The sequence below is a fragment of the Thalassophryne amazonica genome, chromosome 2, assembly GCF_902500255.1.
Source record: "Thalassophryne amazonica chromosome 2, fThaAma1.1, whole genome shotgun sequence".
Taxonomy (NCBI): Eukaryota; Metazoa; Chordata; class Actinopteri; order Batrachoidiformes; family Batrachoididae; genus Thalassophryne; species Thalassophryne amazonica.
Window position 1 is genome coordinate 115,734,370 of NC_047104.1, and position 20,097 is coordinate 115,754,466.

The 20,097-nt window shown below is 40.7% G+C and overlaps 1 protein-coding gene across 1 annotated transcript; it reads left to right on the forward strand.

Moving 5' to 3' along the window:
* Positions 1-1,140: 1,140 nt before the first annotated feature.
* LOC117504046 (BTB/POZ domain-containing protein KCTD12-like) lies at positions 1,141-2,873 on the forward strand. The gene is made up of 2 exons (XM_034163408.1): positions 1,141-1,150; positions 1,430-2,873. The coding sequence occupies exons 1-2, from the start codon at positions 1,141-1,143 to the stop codon at positions 2,272-2,274; spliced, it is 855 nt and encodes a 284-aa protein (XP_034019299.1). The 3' UTR covers positions 2,275-2,873.
* The last annotated feature ends 17,224 nt before the right edge of the window (positions 2,874-20,097 follow it).

Genomic DNA, 20,097 nt, shown 5'->3' on the forward strand with positions numbered 1-20,097 from the left:
GTGCTAGAATGATCTCAATAAATTGTCATATAACTGTCACCATTTTATTTTTCTGGTTCACATATTCAGTAGTACATACATCCTATGGCACCACACTACACACCATCATTGCATATGAAGAACTGAGGTTATTTTGCGCCAAATCATGACAGATTTTGACAACTCACTCGTAGTAAACAAGTCGACAATGGTGCAGTGGCTTTTTGCCCTCCAGCCCTGTAGTGCAGTCACGTGTCCAGCAGGCGTGGCATCACGCATCATTTCCTCTATAGAAAATGAATGAATTATTATTATGATTGACGTAAAGTATTTAATTTAGCTCAAAAAAATATGCATAATTTACTTCACATATTTAGATGGTAAAAACTTGTTAGTTTTGAGCCTATTGTTTTTGTTGATGTTTGTCTTTTGGATGTCCCCATTTTTTTTCTTCAGGGTCACCACAGCAGAGGCAGTACAGAGCCACACTGGGATTTGGCCCAAGTTTTACCTGGAGAAACAACCTGGTCTCACGGCAAGTCGTGATTCAGCAGCACGAAATATACATTAATCTATTGGTTTTTGATATTGTGATGAATTTCGTCACGGCAGCACGAATTCATTCTAATCCATTCCGTGATGGCTGCACAAAATTAAAAGTGAAGCGGGGGGGGGGGGGGGGGTCGGGTGGTTAAGGTTAGGGTTGGGGGTAGGCGTAGGGTTAGGAATAGTGAATTTAAAAAAAAACCCTGTCATGAAAATTTGGCTCATTTTGTCACGGGAGCACCAAAAAAAAAAAAAAAAAAGTGAGACTGGGCTGGGAGAAACACGCACAGGCCCTGGTCTTCCTTCCAAGTACTAACCATGACCTACCCTACTTAAATTCTGAGATCTGACAGGATCTGTCTTACACAAAACAGAGTGATTGTGTTTCTTTAGAACAGGGGTGGCCAAGTTCGGTCCTCGAGAGCCACCTTCCTGACACTCTTAGTTGTCTCCCTGCTCCTGAATCCAAGTGTCAGGAAGGTGGCTCTCGAGGACCGAACTTGGCCACCCCTGCTTTAGACGTTCTTTTAGCCCCGCATCCCCCTTTTTGCTGGGGGAATCGCCACAGCAGATCCAACATGTACTGCAGATACCCAACTTGACATCACATTGAGAATGAGCGCAGGTAGTCTTGAACTTGAACCTGCTGTTTAGATTCGTACAAGGGGACGGGGGTAGAAACAGTTGTTACAACTGTCCCCAGCTTCCCCTACACGTTGAACGTATTTTTCCGCAAAGCTCGTTGAATTTACTTGCAGTGAAATGTGCTGCAAAATAAAAGAGTTCTGGCTTGAACAGACCTTTTGATATGTTTATATATATAAAAAAAAAAAAGTCAGTAATTTGAAAGCTGTTCTTCCAGTGAGTCCCTGAACGCAGCTCGACGTCCGTCCCCCTCCGTCAGACCCATATAAACGCTCGGAGCTCGGCGCTCGGACCGTCCGCAGTCCGCCGGGTGAGCACGCAGCCATGGCGCACGCTTTCCCCGAGATAGTGGAGCTAAACGTCGGCGGGCAGGTGTACGTAACCCGGTACGAGACTCTGACGGCGGCTCCGAATTCCCTCTTGTGGCTGAAGTTCTCTCAGAGCTCCCCGGACGAGCTGGCGAAGGACAGCAAGGGCCGCTTCTTCTTCGACCGGGACGGCTTCCTGTTCCGCTACATTCTGGACTACCTGCGGGACTCGGAGCTCTTACTGCCGGACTCTTTCTCCGAGAGGAGGCGGCTGCAGAGGGAAGCGGACTTCTTCAGGCTGCCCGAGCTGTCCCGGAGCCTGGCAGCCGTCAGCAAAGACACCTCGGAGGAGGACAGCGGGGAGCCGGAGGAGGCCGACCTGAGTCCGGCCACCACCACCGCCTCCTCCTCGGAGCGGGCCCCGCGCTCCCCGGGGGCCGCCTCCGGCTTCATCACCATCGGCTACAGAGGCAGCTACACCATCGGTAGAGACATCCAGGCGGACGCCAAGTTCCGCAGAGTGGCCAGAATCACCGTCTGCAGCAAGATCTCTCTGGCTAAGGAGGTTTTCGGAGAAACCCTGAACGAGAGCCGGGACCCCGATCGGACCCCTGACAAGTACACGTCCCGGTACTACCTGAAGTATAACTTCTTGGAACAGGCGTTCGACCGGCTGGCCGAGGCTGGCTTCCACATGGTGGCCTGCAGCTCCACCGGCACCTGCGCCTACAACAGCAACGACCCGGGAGAGGACAAGATGTGGACCAGCTACACCGAGTACGTCTTCTGCAGATGACTGTGCGCGTCTCCACCGTCTGACCTCCAACTTTGGAACACTTCTGATGCGAACAGAGCAACAATTAAACGCTTTGTTCATCACATTCAAAAAGTACCAAGAAATAAAATCCTGATTATGTCTGGTCTGTTTTTTTTCTCCAAAAAAATACTTCAAATAATAAATATTAAAACAGACATTCAATTTTTGCTCTTTTGCAACAAGACTGTTCCAACTGGAAAATGTGTTCATAACCTTGACGAATGTAGATCATGCTTTATGTGATTTGAAATTGTTCTGCACCAACAGCATTTAAAGGGGGGGACATATGTAATTTTTATTTCATTTTTAAGAAACTTTATTACAACAGCAAAATGTGTTCAACTTTGCAAAAAGATGACTAAAGTAGATACAATGTTGTTTTAGGTGATATATTTTTTTTAAATTGGTCTACACCAAGAAGACTGGTTTAAAGTACTCATTTATAAAGGGATCACATTATTCACATTATTGAGCAAATCTAGATCACTTGATGTAGTAAAATATGTTTTTTATTTTTGTATTGTGTTGCAGAATTCACAAAAATTGGATAATTAAAAATGTTTGTGTGCAGGTTTGTATGTGGTGGTCTGTACAGTGTATTTATTAATTCAATTTCTATACCTACTTACTGTAATTAAGGGGGGGAGCCTATCCCAGCAGGCATAGGGGGAAGGCGGGTACATACAGGACAGGAAGCCTGTCTGTCATAGAGCCACTAGACAGACAAACACAGTCACACATACAGTCCATTTAGACTGTGTCACCAGTTCACCTCACCTGCATGTCTTTGGAAGTTGGAGAGAAGGTGCAAACTCCACACAGAAAGGCTCCAGACGGGAAGCGATCCCAGGACCTTCTGGCTGTGAAACAACCACGAAGCCACTGTGCTGACTTAAAGCCAGATTGTTTTGTGGATATCATATTTTGCTAAAATGTTGATCAGATTATTTAAATTTCATCAGAGGATCAAAATGGAGTCAATTCAATGTTAACCCAAAATTTTCGACGAATTTCTCAATAAATAAAACCACAAAGTGGTGGAATAAAAACATTCTACAAACACATACACAGTGGTTTCCACGTCACAATTACAAAAAGTGCATCTATTGCTTACAGTGTGAAGAATTGACAAACATTAACTTGGTAATATCTGTGCAGTTTTATTTAGAACTTATTTGATTCTGTTTGTAATTACGTATTCACGGCAAAGAAGAACCACAGCATTCCATTGTTTTTTATTTGTACACAATGCATGAGGGGCTGTGTGTGGACAATTATGACTGGCTATCTCTGACTGGAAGACTGCTGCATCCTCTCTAATGATATCCTCCATCGCTGTGAAAGCACATCAGTTTATTGCTGTAAGTAATTATATACAACTGAACAGATGCTTAGTAAAAACTTCTTCTATTTCTGCTGATGAACACCCCAAATCATATACGGTGCATCCGGAAAGTATTCATGGCGCTTCACATTCTCCACATTTTGTTTTGTTACAGACTTATTTCAAAATGGAGTAAAAAAATTTCCCTCAAAATTCTACTCACAACACCCCATAATAACATGATTTTTTTTTTTGCAAATTTATTAAAAATAAAAAAAAACTCTGAAATCACATGTACATAAGTATTCACAGCCTTTGCTCAGTACTTTATTGATGAACGTTTGACAGCAATTACAGACTCAAGTCTTCTTGAACATGATGCCACAAGCTTGGGGCACCTATCTTTGGGCAGTTTTGCCCATTTCTCTTTGCAGCACTTCTCAGGCTCCATCAGGTTGGATTTGGAGCATCGGTGCACAGATGAGATGTTCAGTCAGATTCAGGTCTGGGCTCTGGCTGGGCCACTCAAGGACATTCACAGAGTTGTCCTGAAGCCACTCCTTTGATATCTTGCTGTCTAGCTCAAGAGCACTCTGGAGCAGGTTTTCATCCAGGATGTCTCTGTACAAAGAGATAGGTGTGCCAAGCTTGTGGCATCATATTCAAGAAGACTTGAGGCTGTAATTGCTGCTAAAGGTGCATCAACAAAGCATTGAGCAAAGGGTGTAAATACTTATGTACATGCAATTTTTTAGTTGTTTTTTTTTTATATATAAATTTGCAAAAATTTCAAAAACATTTTCCATGCAGTCATTATGGGGTGTTGTGAGTAGAAGTTTGAGGAACTGTTGAGTTTTTGCGACCATAAAATGTCAAACTCATTTAGAATAGCCTATGGAATTTGGTTAAAATACACCTGTAGAGTCTAATAAACATTAATATGAAGTCACAAGTCATCTTCATATTTTCACATGACCTTTGACCTGAAGTGACCTTCAAAGGTCAAACTCATCTCTTGTGGAATTTGTCATTAATATGAAGTCATATATCACCTTTCTATGATTCATGTGACCTTTGACTTTGGTTCAAACTCAAGGTCCTGTCTTCAACTCTTGAACTAAACAGCTATGACCTTGAGTTTGACCTCTTCAAGCATCAAAAATGTTTTCAAACAGTTTCGACTCAAGATGGAACAAATATAGCGGAAGGTTTTGTGTCAGTCCCCGATAAGTGGGCCAGTGCTGGATAGAACTGATCAAATGTCAAGGCCACACGGAATCATATTGTAAGGTATCACAGAATCACACTTAGAATGAATCAGTCACTCTCCGCGCATCTCTCCCAGGTTTGAGGTGTTTTATTGTGTTTAGTTTAAGTTGAATTGATGATAATGTCCACTACACACAGCAAAAACATTTCCACAGATCTTCATTGTTATGTGCCAAATGTGAGCTATTGTCATTGTTTTCACAGTTTTGTTTAAATATGAAGCTACAGCAAATAAAGTGTGATAATTTAACACTACCCACCTCGTTGTCTTGGTTTCTCTGTGAAAACTCTTGAAGAGTGTTCCAAAGAAACTTGACTACTGTCCAAACTCTTTTTCTGATAAAGACCTCTGTGAGGACGCAGAACAAGCAGAGATGACAAAGCTTTAAAAAAGACAAACTGCCCGGTGGATCTTTTGAAGAAGTAAAATTTATCCCACACACGGGCCAGACTGTCCCCATTACACACATCTCTTTACAGTAAACATCTCCCAAATGGTGTCCTGATGAGAGAAGTCATACCATGTTGAGTGTCATTTTTATAAGAAAAAAAAAGATACAGTATTAGTAAATCAGGAGAAAGTGTTGTTGTGAATGACATTCTGTAAATGTTGATGTGCTGTGGAAACTTCACAGTCAGCTACACATGTTATATAACTAATAATCTGTCGTGTTTCCCAGCTGGAGGATCTGAGACACCATCTGCTGTTTGGTGGAGGTTCAACATAATTTACACATCAGACAGGATTTTAGTCATACTGACACGGAACCATTCAAACAGTATTTATTTAAAAGGGTCATATTAGGGGAAGGAAAAGAAAAAAGAAAAATTCAGCTTCCGAACAAAATTTTTCCTGTCTGTTGCTTTAAATGCAAAAGAGCTGCGTCTCGCCCCACCCCAATGTCTCTAACAGGGTCCATCTGTCTGTCACTTCCACATAATGTGTGGGTGTGTTGTACCCGGCATAGGGGTCAACACAATGGGCGGGTATCACAGCGCAAACAGGGTTCCAAATAAACAAATATCAGACACACATTACAAAGGTCAAAAACTACACAATCATGGACATATTTAGTGGTAAAAGGATCTATATAGATCTCTCTCTCTCTCTTTATACGAGGTCTGTCCGTAAAGTATCGTACCTTTTTATTTTTTTCAAAAACTATATGGATTTCATTCATATGTTTTTACGTCAGACATGCTTGAACCCTCGTGCGCATGCGTGAGTTTTTCCACGCCTGTCGGTGACGTCATTCGCCTGTGAGCACGCCTTGTGGAAGGAGTGGTCCCGCCCCCTCGTCGGATTTTCATTGTCTGGAAATGGCGGAATGAAAAGGACTTTTTTTCCATCAGAATTTTTTCAGAAGCTGTTAGAGACTGGCACCTGGAAACCATTCGAAAAATTTATCTGGCTTTCAGTGAAAATTTTACGGGCTTCACAGAGAATAAGGACTTTAACTACAGGTTTAAGGACCCCTTTAAAGGACAGTCGGTGCGCCGCGCTGCGAGCTGCGACGACGCGGCACAAACCACTGGATCATTTCTAAGCTGATGGCTCTGTGGATACGAGACCGTCGTGTGCTCTTTCTCTGGTTATCACAAGACCTGGACATCAGCAATTTTCCGGCAGATTTCACTTTTAACAAGAGATTTTGTCATGGAAAGCCGCGCGGAGGCTTCGCGCGTCACGACCGATTCGCTGATGAAGCGAGACAAAGGAACACCTCCGTTTCGGCGTGTTAGAGGACAAGTTGGGACATGTCTATCTCGGCTTTCAGTGCTTACCAGTCGAGTGAGTATAAAAGAACTTGTGGAGAGCTGGACATGTCCCAACTTGTCCTCTAACACGCCGAATACGCACGATACATTTTTCGAATGGTTTCCAGGTGCCAGTCTCTAACAGCTTCTGAAAAAATTCTGATGGAAAAAAAGTCCTTTTCATTCCGCCATTTCCAGACAATGAAAATCCGACGAGGGGGCGGGACCACTCCTTCCACAAGGCGTGCTCACAGGCGAATGACGTCACCGACAGGCGTGGAAAAACTCACGCATGCGCACGAGGGTTCAAGCATGTCTGACGTAAAAACATATGAATGAAATCCATATAGTTTTTGAAAAAAATAAAAAGGTACGATACTTTACGGACAGACCTTGTATATATATATATAAACATTTTGACATTTGATATATAGATAGATATAGATAGATATAGAATCTATTTTTATCTCTCTATCTATCTATAAGTATATCATTTTATATATCTAAGTTTATTAAATATGTTATATTTAAATCATCACTGTTTATTAAATATAAATAACTATATACCTATATTATAGATATCTATCTATCTATCTATCTATCTATCTATCTATCTATCTATCTATCTATCTATCTATCTATCTATCTATCTATCTATCTATCTATCTATCTATATATATATATATATATATAAACATTTTGACATTTGATATATAGATAGATATAGATAGATATAGAATCTATTTTTATCTCTCTAATCTATCTATCTATAAGTATATCATTTTATATATCTAGGTTTATTAAATATGTTATATTTAAATCATCACTGTTTATTAAATATAAATAACTATATACCTATATTATAGCTATCTATCTATCTATCTATCTATCTATCTATCTATCTATCTATCTATCTATCTATCTATCTATCTATCTATCTATCTATCTATCTATCTATCTATCTATCTATCTATCTCTATATATATATATATATATATATATATATATATATATATATATATATATATATATATAAACATTTTGACATTTGATAGATAGATATAGAATCTATTTTTATCTATCTATCTACAAGTATATCATTTTATATATCTAAGTTTATTAAATATATGTTATATTTAAATCATCACTGTTTATTAAATATAAATAACTATATACCTATATTATATCTATCTATCTATCTATCTATCTATCTATCTATCTATCTATATATATATATATATATATATAGATATATATATAAACATTTTGACATTTGATATATAGATAGATATAGAATCTATTTTTATCTATCTATCTACAAGTATATCATTTTATATATCTAAGTTTATTAAATATATGTTATATTTAAATCATCACTGTTTATTAAATATAAATAACTATATACCTATATATATATATATATATATATATATATATATATATATATAAGTTCATTAAATATGTTATATTTAAATAATCACTGTTTATTAAATATAAATAACTATATACCTATATTATATCTATCTATCTATCTATCTATCTATCTATCTATCTATCTATCTATCTATCTATCTATCTATCTATCTATCTATCTATCTATCTCTATATATATATATATATTTGATATATAGATAGATATAGAATTTGATATATAGATAGATATAGAATCTATTTTTATCTCTCTAATCTATCTATCTGTCTATCTATCTACAAGTATATCATTTTATATATCTAAGTTTATTAAATATATGTTATATTTAAATCATCACTGTTTATTAAATATAAATAACTATATACCTATATTATAGATAGCTATATACGAGGTCTGTCAATAAAGCAACGGTCCTTTTTATTTTTTTCAAAAACTATATGGATTTCATTCATATGTTTTTACGTCAGACATGCTTGAACCCTCGTGCGCATGCGTGAGTTTTTCCACGCCTGTCAGTGACGTCATTCGCCTGTGAGCACTCCTTGTGGGAGGAGTCGTCCAGCCCCTCGTCGGAATTCCTTTGTCTGAGAAGTTGCTGAGAGACTGGCGCGTTGTTTGATCAAAATTTTTTCTAAACCTGTGAGACACATCGAAGTGGACACGGTTCGAAAAATTAAGCTGGTTTTCAGTGAAAATTTTAACGGCTGATGAGAGATTTTGAGGTGATTCTGTCGCTTTAAGGACTTCCCACGGTGCGAGACGTCGCTCAGCGCTCTCAGCCGCCGTCGTCAGCCTGTTCAAGCTGAAAACCTCCACATTTCAGGCTCTATTGATCCAGGACGTCGTGAGAGAACAGAGAAGTTTCAGAAGAAGTCGGTTTCAGCATTTTATCCGGATATTCCACTGTTAAAGGAGATTTTTTTAGTCGGGACGCAGCCGACGCGGTGCGGCGGCACAGGAAAAACACCTCCGTGTTGATAACCATTTGTAAAATCCAGGCGGCTTTTGATGGCTTTCAGTGGAGTGAGTATATGAGAAATTGTTTAACAGCAGGACATGTTCCAACTTGTCCTTAAGGCTTCCAACAGACGTGTTTTTCCTGTGGCGGACGCGCGGACCCGTCCGCACGTCTTTCATTAAAAAAATCTCCTTTAACAGTGGAATATCCGGATAAAATGCTGAAACCGACTTCTTCTGAAACTTCTCTGTTCTCTCACGACGTCCTGGATCAATAGAGCCTGAAATGTGGAGGTTTTCAGCTTGAAACAGGCTGACGACGGCGCCTGAGAGCGCTGAGCAACATCTCGCACCGTGGGAAGTCCTTAAAGCGACAGAATCACCTCAAAATCTCTCATCAGCTGTTAAAATTTTCACTGAAAACCAGCTTAATTTTTCGAACCGTGTCCACTTCGATGTGTCTCACAGGTTTAGAAAAAATTTTGATCAAACAACGCGCCAGTCTCTCAGCAACTTCTCAGACAAAGGAATTCCGACGAGGGGCTGGACGACTCCTCCCACAAGGAGTGCTCACAGGCGAATGACGTCACCGACAGGCGTGGAAAAACTCATGCATGCGCACGAGGGTTCAAGCATGTCTGACGTAAAAACATATGAATGAAATCCATATAGTTTTTGAAAAAAATAAAAAGGACCGTTACTTTATTGACAGCCCTCGTATATTTGTATGTATGTATGTATATATATATATATATATATATATATATATATATGTTTATTAAATATGTTATATTTAAATCATCACTGTTTATTAAATAGAAATAACTATATACCTATATTATAGATAGCTATATATATTTGTATGTACGAGGTCTATTAGAAAAGTATCCAACCTTATTATTTTTTTCAAAAACCATATGGATTTGAATTACGTGTGATTACATCAGACATGCTTGAACCCTCGTGGGCATGCAAGAGTTTTTTCACGCCTGTCGGTTACGTCATTCGCCTGTGGGCAGTCTTTGAGTGAGGAGTCGTCCACCCGCTCGTCGATTTTTTTCATTGTTTAGGAATGGCTCAGAGACTGTTGCTTTGTTTGATAAAAATTTTTCAAAACTGTAAGGCACAACTGAGTGGACACCATTCAATAAATTCAGCTGGTTTTCGGTAAAAATTTTAACGGCTGATGAGAGATTTTGGTCTGGTAGTGTCGCTTTAAGGACGGTCCACGGCGCCTGACGGCGATCTGCGCTTCGAGGCGGCAGCGTCTCGCCGTTTCAAGTTGAAAACGTCCACATTTCAGGCTCTGTTGACGCAGTAAGTCGTCAGAGAACAGAGAACTTTCAGAAGAAGTCGGCATGAGGAGTTTATTCGGACATTCCATTGTTAACGGTCATTTTGTAATGAAAGAACGTGTGGGCAGAGTCGCATGTCGGGCTGGACCCGACCGCGGGGGGTCGCGGCAGGAAAAACACCTCCATTGGAAATCTTAACGGGCAAGTTGGAACATGCCCAAGCTGTTAAACAATTTCTCAGTTACTCACTTGTTGAAAGCCATTAAAAGCCGCCTGAATTCTACAAATGGTTTTCAACACGGAGGTGTTTTTCCTGTCGCGGCGCACACAGATTTGCCGAGTCGTCACGGAAACGACTCGGCGAATTTGCGCGTACGTCTTTCATTAAAAAAATGTCCTTAAACAGTGGAATGTCCGCATAAATTCCTCATGCCGGCCTCTTCTGAATCTTCTCTGTTCTCTCACGATGTCCTGGGTGAATTAAGCCTTAAATTAGGATGTTTTCAGCTCGAAACAGGCCAACGACAGCGCCTGGAAGCGCTGCAGGACGTCCCGCTCTGTGGGAAGTCCTTACACCGACAGAAACACCCCATAATCTCTCATCAGCCGTTAAACTTTTCACAGAAAACCAGCTTAATTTCTCGAATAGTGTCCACTCGGATATTCCTCACAGGTCCAGAAAAAATTTTGATAAAGCAACGCGCGCTGTCTCGAGCAGCGTGTGAAACAAAGGAATTCAGCCGAGAGGGCGGGACCACATCTCACTCAAGGCCTGCCCACAGGGAAATGACGTCACCGACACGCGTGAAAAAACTCACGCATGCGCACGAGGGTTCAAGCATGATTGGTGTAATCGCATGTCATTCAAATCCATATAGTTAAAGAGATATATATATATATAGATATATATATATACGAGGTCTGTCCATAAAGTATAGGTCCTTTTTATTTTTTTCAAAAACTATATGGATTTCATTCATATGTTTTTATGTCAGACATGCTTGAACCCTCGTGCGCATGCGTGAGTTTTTCCACGCCTGTCGGTGACGTCATTCGCCTTTGAGCACTCCTTGTGGGAGGAGTCGTCCAGCCCCTCGTCGGAATTCCTTTGTCTGAGAAGTTGCTGAGAGACTGGCGCTTTGTTTGATCAAAATTTTTTCTAAACCTGTGAGACACATCGAAGTGGACATGGTTCGAAAAATTAAGCTGGTTTTCAGTGAAAATTTTAACGGCTGATGAGAGATTTTGAGGTGACACTGTCGCTTTAAGGACTTCCCACAGTGCGAGACGTCGCGCAGCGCTCTCAGGCGGCGTCATCAGCCTGTTTCAAGCTTAAAACCTCCACATTTCAGGCTCTATTGATCCAGGACGTCGTGAGAGAACAGAGAAGTTTCAGAAGAAGTCGGTTTCAGCATTTTTTCCGGATATTCCACTGTTAAAGGAGATTTTTTTTAATGAAAGACGTGCGGGTGGATTGCAGCGTTGGCTCGCAGCCGCCGCGACGCTCTGCCACAGGAAAAACACCTCTGTTGGAAGCCTTAAGGACAAGTTGGAACATGTCCAGCTGTTAAACAATTTCTCATATACTCACTCCACTGAAAGCCATCAAAAGCCGCCTGGATTTTACAAATGGTTATCAACACGGAGGTGTTTTTCCTGTGCCGCCGCACCGCGTCGGCTGTGTCCCGACGCGCGGACCCGTCCGCACGTCTTTCATTAAAAAAATCTCCTTTAACAGTGGAATATCCGGATAAAATGCTGAAACCGACTTCTTCTGAAACTTCTCTGTTCTCTCACGACGTCCTGGATCAATAGAGCCTGAAATGTGGAGGTTTTAAGCTTGAAACAGGCTGATGACGCCGCCTGAGAGCGCTGCGCGACGTCTCGCACTGTCGGAAGTCCTTAAAGCGACAGTGTCACCTCAAAATCTCTCATCAGCCGTTAAAATTTTCACTGAAAACCAGCTTAATTTTTCGAACCATGTCCACTTCGATGTGTCTCACAGGTTTAGAAAAAATTTTGATCAAACAAAGCGCCAGTCTCTCAGCAACTTCTCAGACAAAGGAATTCCGACGAGGGGCTGGACGACTCCTCCCACAAGGAGTGCTCACAGGCGAATGACGTCACCGACAGGTGTGGAAAAACTCAAGCATGCGCACGAGGGTTCAAGCATGTCTGACGTAAAAACATATGAATGAAATCCATATAGTTTTTGAAAAAAATTAAAAGGACCTATACTTTATGGACAGCCCTCGTATATATATATATATAGAGAGAGAGAGAGAGAGAGAGAGAGAGAGAAAGAGAGAGAGAGAGAGATCTATCTATCTATCTGTGTGTGTGTGTGTGTGTGTGTGTGTGTGTGTGTGTGCGTGCGTGCGTGCGTGCGTGCGTGCAATAGAAACTCTATGAAAATGACCATGTAGTCAAACTCCACCCAGCAACACAAATGTCACATCGTCAATCTGCTGTCAACTGACACATGCAGCCATCTGCACAGGAAAAAGGAAAGACTGTCCATTTTTCTTCCTCTTTTGCTATCTAAAGAAACAGGACACAGGTCTCACTGTCCTCAAACGAAAGTGACAACTGGAGCAAAAGTAGCCACATTTATTTGTTTCTCTGTCAGTGAGGTCATGTGATCAGCATTTTCCTGTTGTAGTGGAGCAGATAACTATAGCCATCATTTATTTCTGGAAACACGCAGCAAAATGTGCACACATACTCCTTTGTCATTACTCTTTTGAAAAAAACAAAACAAAACAAACAATTGACCACTTCAATTTTCAAAAGGCAGCCAGGTAGGGGTCAATTAAAGAATTACACAAGAGTGAAAATTAAAAGATGCTCCAATCATATTGAAAACTACACCACATTATTTGTCTGAGTGATCACAGAGATTCTAAAAAGGTGTAGTTTGGATTATGTATGACTGAATGTTATGGGGTTATGGGGTAAAAACAAAAAACAAAGAATGGGAACAAAGGTCAATTTCAGCTTGTACAAAGGTCAAAAGTTAAAGCTGCTCTAATTTTGGTACAAAGTCTTTCAGCCGCTGGTGTGCACAAATAGTTGTAACAACAGGTGTACGAGGCGTTGGAGGCAGCAACAATTTTACATGTGCACTTCATGCACAAATCGACCAAATCCGCACTATGTGTGAAGGGGCCCTTAGGCGGGTTTCCATTACCCTCAAAATTACACCAACAGAAGTAGTGAAGTGAAAACACACTAAATAGAAACGTGCATTTAAAAAACCCTCAAATATCACAAAAAAGTTTTTACACTGCTATGAGGTAGTTTTTCAGGCGAATTGAACTGGCCTTATTTTAAAAAAGTGGAATGGAAAACCTTTTTTTTTCATTATTACAGGTTACTTGGTGTACAGACACCATGACGTGACATTCTAAAATACATAACATACATAGCATGTGTGGATGAAGTAAAAGACAGAGAGCGTCTTAAACATTATAAGAGATGGAGACATGGTAATGTTGGATAGAAAGAAAATAAAAATGGCAATATTTAGTGGGACTTAATGATCCGAATGACAGTTATAATGAGAACACAGAACCCAGCAGTCACGTTCCATCAATTAATGGAAATGCTGTCATTTCGCTATTCTGATTTGTAAACATTCTGAAAATGTCGATACACTTTTGCATAAATCTGCAGCTATGTCAGCGGCCTCAGTGAGTAAAAGTCCTACCACATGTTGCTTCTACCTAAAACTGAAGAATTGAATTAATTAGAATCAGCTGGTTTAGTGGGTGGATGGAAGAAACACGTGGTAGGACTCTGACCCCAGCAGATCTGATATGGATCTAAAGTTTTACAGCAGATGCCCTCCTTCCTGAATGCAACTCCACATTACATGAAGAATGGGCAGGGGTGGAACCTTGACCCTGGAACCTCCTGCTATGGAATAAAGAACAATAACTGCTTGGCCACCACGTGGGCCGATCAGTTAGCTAACTGAAATCAGGTACGTAATGTCTAAATTCAAGGTGCAGTTAATTTGTGCTTTCTTTCTTGGTATTTAGATTTTTGCGTGTGGTTAGGCATTTCTTTTTTGTTTTGTTTTTTTGTGAAATGTTGCTTTTGCTTTTTTAACACATAATGGCTGAAGGAGGAGAAGAATTCAACCTGATCCTGGAATTAAAAGAAAACTCTTATACTGGAATTGAAATGAACCAATGTACTTAATGACTGTCACTGAACTTTTTAACTTTTTATAAAGAAAAACTGAGGCTGAACGCGCGGCTCCATCCAGAGGTGGAAGTGAAAGTATTCTTATGCAAGCCTCCCGTCCTGAACACCAGCATAGACTCCCAAAAAGTTTCTGCATATTTGTATTGTCAGTTGTGTCAGTAGCATGGCCCAAGCAGAGGGTCACCCCTCTGAGTCTGGTCTGCTTGAGGTTTCTTCCTCAGATCATCAGAGGGAGTTTTTCCTTACCACTGTCGACTGTGTGCTTGCTCCAGGGGTTAGTAAAGTTTGACCTTACTTTTGTGAAGCATCTTGAGGCAGCTTTGTTGTGGTTTATATAAATGAAATAAATTGAATGGAATTGAACTTTGTTTTTCAAGCGATGAATAGCCTTGGTAAGTGTCATAGATTATTACGTGTCTGTAATGGTTATAGGCGATTGCTTGCTTTATATTGTTGCTGCAAATGTTAAAGAGATCTGTGGCCTGTCCGTGTCAATGTCTGTATGTCAGATGTATACACACACACACACACACACACACACACACACACACATATATATATACTCAACAAAAATATAAATGCAACACTTTTGGTTTTGCTCCCATTTTGTATGAGATGAACTCAAAGATCTAAAACTTTTTCCACATACACAATATCACCATTTCCCTCAAATATTGTTCACAAACCAGTCTAAATCTGTGATAGTGAGCACTTCTCCTTTGCTGAGATAATCCATCCCACCTCACAGGTGTGCCATATCAAGATGCTGATTAGACACCATGATTAGTGCACAGGTGTGCCTTAGACTGTCCACAATAAAAGGCCACTCTGAAAGGTGCAGTTTTATCACACAGCACAATGCCACAGATGTCGCAAGATTTGAGGGAACGTGCAATGAGCTGTTGCTCGTGTATTGAATGTTCATTTCTCTACCATAAGCCATCTCCAAAGGCGTTTCAGAGAATTTGGCAGTACATCCAACCAGCCTCACAACCGCAGACCACGTGTAACCACACCAGCCCAGGACCTCCACATCCAGCATGTTCACCTCCAAGATCGTCTGAGACCAGCCACTCGGACAGCTGCTGAAACAATCGGTTTGCATAACCAAAGAATTTCTGCACAAACTGTCAGAAACCATCTCAGGGAAGCTCATCTGCATGCTCGTCGTCCTCATCGGGGTCTCGACCTGACTGTAGTTGGTCGTCGTAACCGACTTGAGTGGGCAAATGCTCACATTCGCTGGCGTTTGGCACGTTGGAGAGGTGTTCTCTTCACGGATGAATCCCGGTTCACGCTGTTCAGGGCAGATGGCAAACAGCGTGTGTGGCGTCGTGTGGGTGAGCGGTTTTCTGATGTCAGTGTTGTGGATCGAGTGGCCCATGGTGGCAGTGGGGTTATGGTATGGGCAGGCGTCTGTTATGGACAAAGAACACAGGTGCATTTTATTGATGGCATTTTGAATGCACAGAGATACCGTGACGAGATCCTGAGGCCCATTGTTGTGCCATACATCCAAGAACATCACCTCATGTTGCAGCAGGATAATGCACGGCCCCATGTTGCAAGGATCTGTACACAATTCTTGGAAGCTGGAAATGTCCCAGTTCTTGCATGGCCGGCATACTCACCGGACATGTCACCCATTGAGCATGTTTGGGATGCTCTGGACTGGCGTATATGACAGCGTGTACCAGTTCCTGCCAATATCCAGCAACTTCACACAGCCATTGAAAAGGAGTGGACCAACATTCCACAGGCCACAATTGACAACCTGATAAACTCTATGCGAAGGAGATGTGTTGCACTGCATGAGGCAAATGGTGGGCACACCAGATACTGACTGGTAGCCCCCCCAATAAAACAAAACTGCACCTTTCAGAGTGGCCTTTTATTGTGGACAGTCTAAGGCACACCTGTGCACTAATCATGGTGTCTAATCAGCATTTTGATATGGCACACCTGTGAGGTGGGATGGATTATCTCAGCAAAGGAGAAGTGCTCACTATCACAGATTTAGACTGGTTTGTGAACAATATTTGAGGGAAATGGTGATATTGTGTAAGTGGAAAAAGTTTTAGATCTTTGAGTTCATCTCATACAAAATGGGAGCAAAACCAAAAGTGTTGCGTTTATATTTTTGTTGAGTGTATATATATATATATATATATATATATATATATATATATATATATATATATATATATAATGTCCAATGGCTGATTGCGTTATTTGTATTCATGGCATTTTTGCTTGGATAGTGGTCATATGAGTACATGTGGCTGGCTGTTGTGAATTTTTTTCTTGCTTGTTTGGAAATAATAATGACTTTGGATATATGCAATGTCTGTTTGTGATACTCTATCATGTCACACTGTGTTTAATTGCGGGATGATAGCTCTGAAGGCGATGTAAAATGTAATGCAAATTCTTCAGGACAGCAGTTCTTGTATTTCTATATAATACTGTATATCAGACTGGCTAACAAGATGACAGTAACATAGATAATGAATTAAATTTGTCTGTCAACGCACATGGGTCAATGGACACATCGGCATGTCCAACTCTGCTTTTTGTCATGTTTTGATTAATGGCATGTCAGAGTGATTTCATTCAACCACATCTTGAATCTACAGAGTTTCACCTCTTATTCCTATACCTGTTGTAGATGATCTTTACCTCACAGTCAATGCTAGAGCTTGGAGGTCACATAGGTCTCTCTCTCTCTCTCTCTCTCTCTGCTGCTTCAACAGGCTCATTCAAAGTGCACTGTCTCTGTGCACAAATGGGGGAGATTAGGAGAGCCAAATGAAATCATTTACTGAGTTGGAGATAACACAGAATGTTAGCTTTCTTCCTGCCAACTGTATTTTTTCTTTCACACTTTCTCCTACAGCCTGTGCTTACTGCAGCTTACGTACATCGGATATTTTAAATACATTTAATTTTTATACGGCTCATCTTTTACAGACACCTCACATTGTGTTCAGACAGAATCACACATGAACAGCTGATGAGTTTTCATTTTTAAATTAAATGAGACCATCTCACTCGTACAGAGAGCAAACCTCTGCCAACACACACTTAGACTCATTTTTATTGTCATTCAGTAAAAACATCACAGACATCGGTAGTTTCCAAGTTCACAATTTTTTAGTACCTTGGAAGAAATTTTCAAGGTCAAAGTCCTGTTAGAAGTGGCTTTTCATAAGCTAAACTATAATTCAAAAGATTGATCAAAAGGGCTCTTTAATGTTAAAATCAAATGTACGCTAAATCCGCAATACAGATCAGATGTGGCTCAAACTTAGTCTATTCATTCAGAGTGCCAGTTTGCACCTTGTTTTCACATATGAGAGTGATTGAGGCACTTTTGATTGAGATATAATGCAAAATGTACACAAAATGGGCTTTTCAATATTAAATTAAAATGTCCACAAAATCCACAAACTGGATCAGATGTGGATCAAACTTTGTCAGGTGATAGTGAGTGTTAGTCTGCACCTCACTTTCAAAAATGAGAGTGACTGGGGCATGTTTGATTAAGATATAAAGTAAACAATACATTAAATGGGGGTTTCAATGTTAAATTTAAATGGCCACAAAATCGGTAATCTGGATCAGTCTTTGTCAGTCAATAAAGGATATTATATAACGGCTGAGTGGATCTTTTTCATTTGATTGGTGCTTTGTATGTCACATGACATGGATTAATTCATCCCATTTGTGTTGCATTGCATTTAGAGTGCAGCTTGGTTCCATTTAGAGTACAAATTTGGTTCCATACATTTGGTACCATTGCACTCTGCACGTGTGCAGACACACATGCACGTCCTCATGTACGGGCGCGCGCATGCACGTGCACGCACACATGACACAAATCCACTGTGCTGTCTGGAGGCTGTTAGCAGGAAGAGAGAAGAAAAGCTGGACTCATTTCTGACGTGATTTTTTTTTCGCTGTACTGACGACGTACACAGTCGACAGAGCGGGTTGCGTGTGTGTTCGCGTGTGGGGGATCAATCAATCAATCAATCAACTTTTTTCTTGTATAGCGCCAAATCACAACAAACAGTTGCCCCAAGGCGCTCCACATTGCAAAGCAAGGCCATACAATAATTATGAAACACAGTCTACGTCTAAAGCAACATAACCAAGGGATGGTCCAGGGTCACCCGATCCAGCCCTAACTATAAGCCTTAGCGAAAAGGAAAGTTTTAAGCCTAATCTTAAAAGTAGAGAGGGTATCTGTCTCCCTGATCTGAATTGGGAGCTGGTTCCACAGGAGAGGAGCCTGAAAGCTGAAGGCTCTGCCTCCCATTCTACTCTTACAAACCCTAGGAACTACAAGTAAGCCCGCAGTCTGAGAGCGAAGCGCTCTAATGGGGTAATATGGTACTACGAGGTCCCTAAGATAAGATGGGACCTGATTATTCAAAACCTTATAAGTAAGAAGAAGAATTTTAAATTCTATTCTAGCATTAACAGGAAGCCAATGAAGGGAGGCCAACACGGGTGAGATATGCTCTCTCCTGCTAGTCCCCGTCAGTACTCTAGCTGCAGCATTCTGAACCAACTGAAGGCTTTTTAGGGAACTTTTAGGACAACCTGATAATAATGAATTACAATAGTCCAGCCTAGAGGAAACAAATGCATGAATTAGTTTTTCAGCATCACTCTGAGACAAGACCTTTCTGATTTTAGAGATATTGCGTAAATGCAAAAAGGCAGTCCTACATATTTGTTTAATATGCGCTTTGAATGACATATCCTGATCAAAAATAACTCCAAGATTTCTCACAGTATTACTAGAGATCAGGGAAATGCCATCCAGAGTAACGATCTGGTTAGACACCATGCTTCTAAGATTTGTGGGGCCAAGTACAATAACTTCAGTTTTATCTGAGTTTAAAAGCAGGAAATTAGAGGTCATCCATGTCTTTATGTCTGTAAGACAATCCTGCAGTTTAGCTAATTGGTGCGTATCCTCTGGCTTCATGGATAGATAAAGCTGGGTATCATCTGCGTAACAATGAAAATTTGATCAATTTGATCAATCAATCAATCAATCAATTTTTTTATATAGCGCCAAATCACAACAAACAGTTGCCCCAAGGCGCTTTATATTGTAAGGCAAGGCCATACAATAATTATGTAAAACCCCAACGGTCAAAACGACCCCCTGTGAGCAAGCACTTGGCTACAGTGGGAAGGAAAAACTCCCTTTTAACAGGAAGAAACCTCCAGCAGAACCAGGCTCAGGGAGGGGCAGTCTTCTGCTGGGACTGGTTGGGGCTGAGGGAGAGAACCAGGAAAAAGACATGCTGTGGAGGGGAGCAGAGATCGATCACTAATGATTAAATGCAGAGTGGTGCATACAGAGCAAAAAGAGAAAGAAACAGTGCATCATGGGAACCCCCCAGCAGTCTACGTCTATAGCAGCATAACTAAGGGATGGTTCAGGGTCACCTGATCCAGCCCTAACTATAAGCTTTAGCAAAAAGAAAAGTTTTAAGCCTAATCTTAAATTACACGATGATTTGATTGAGCTAACT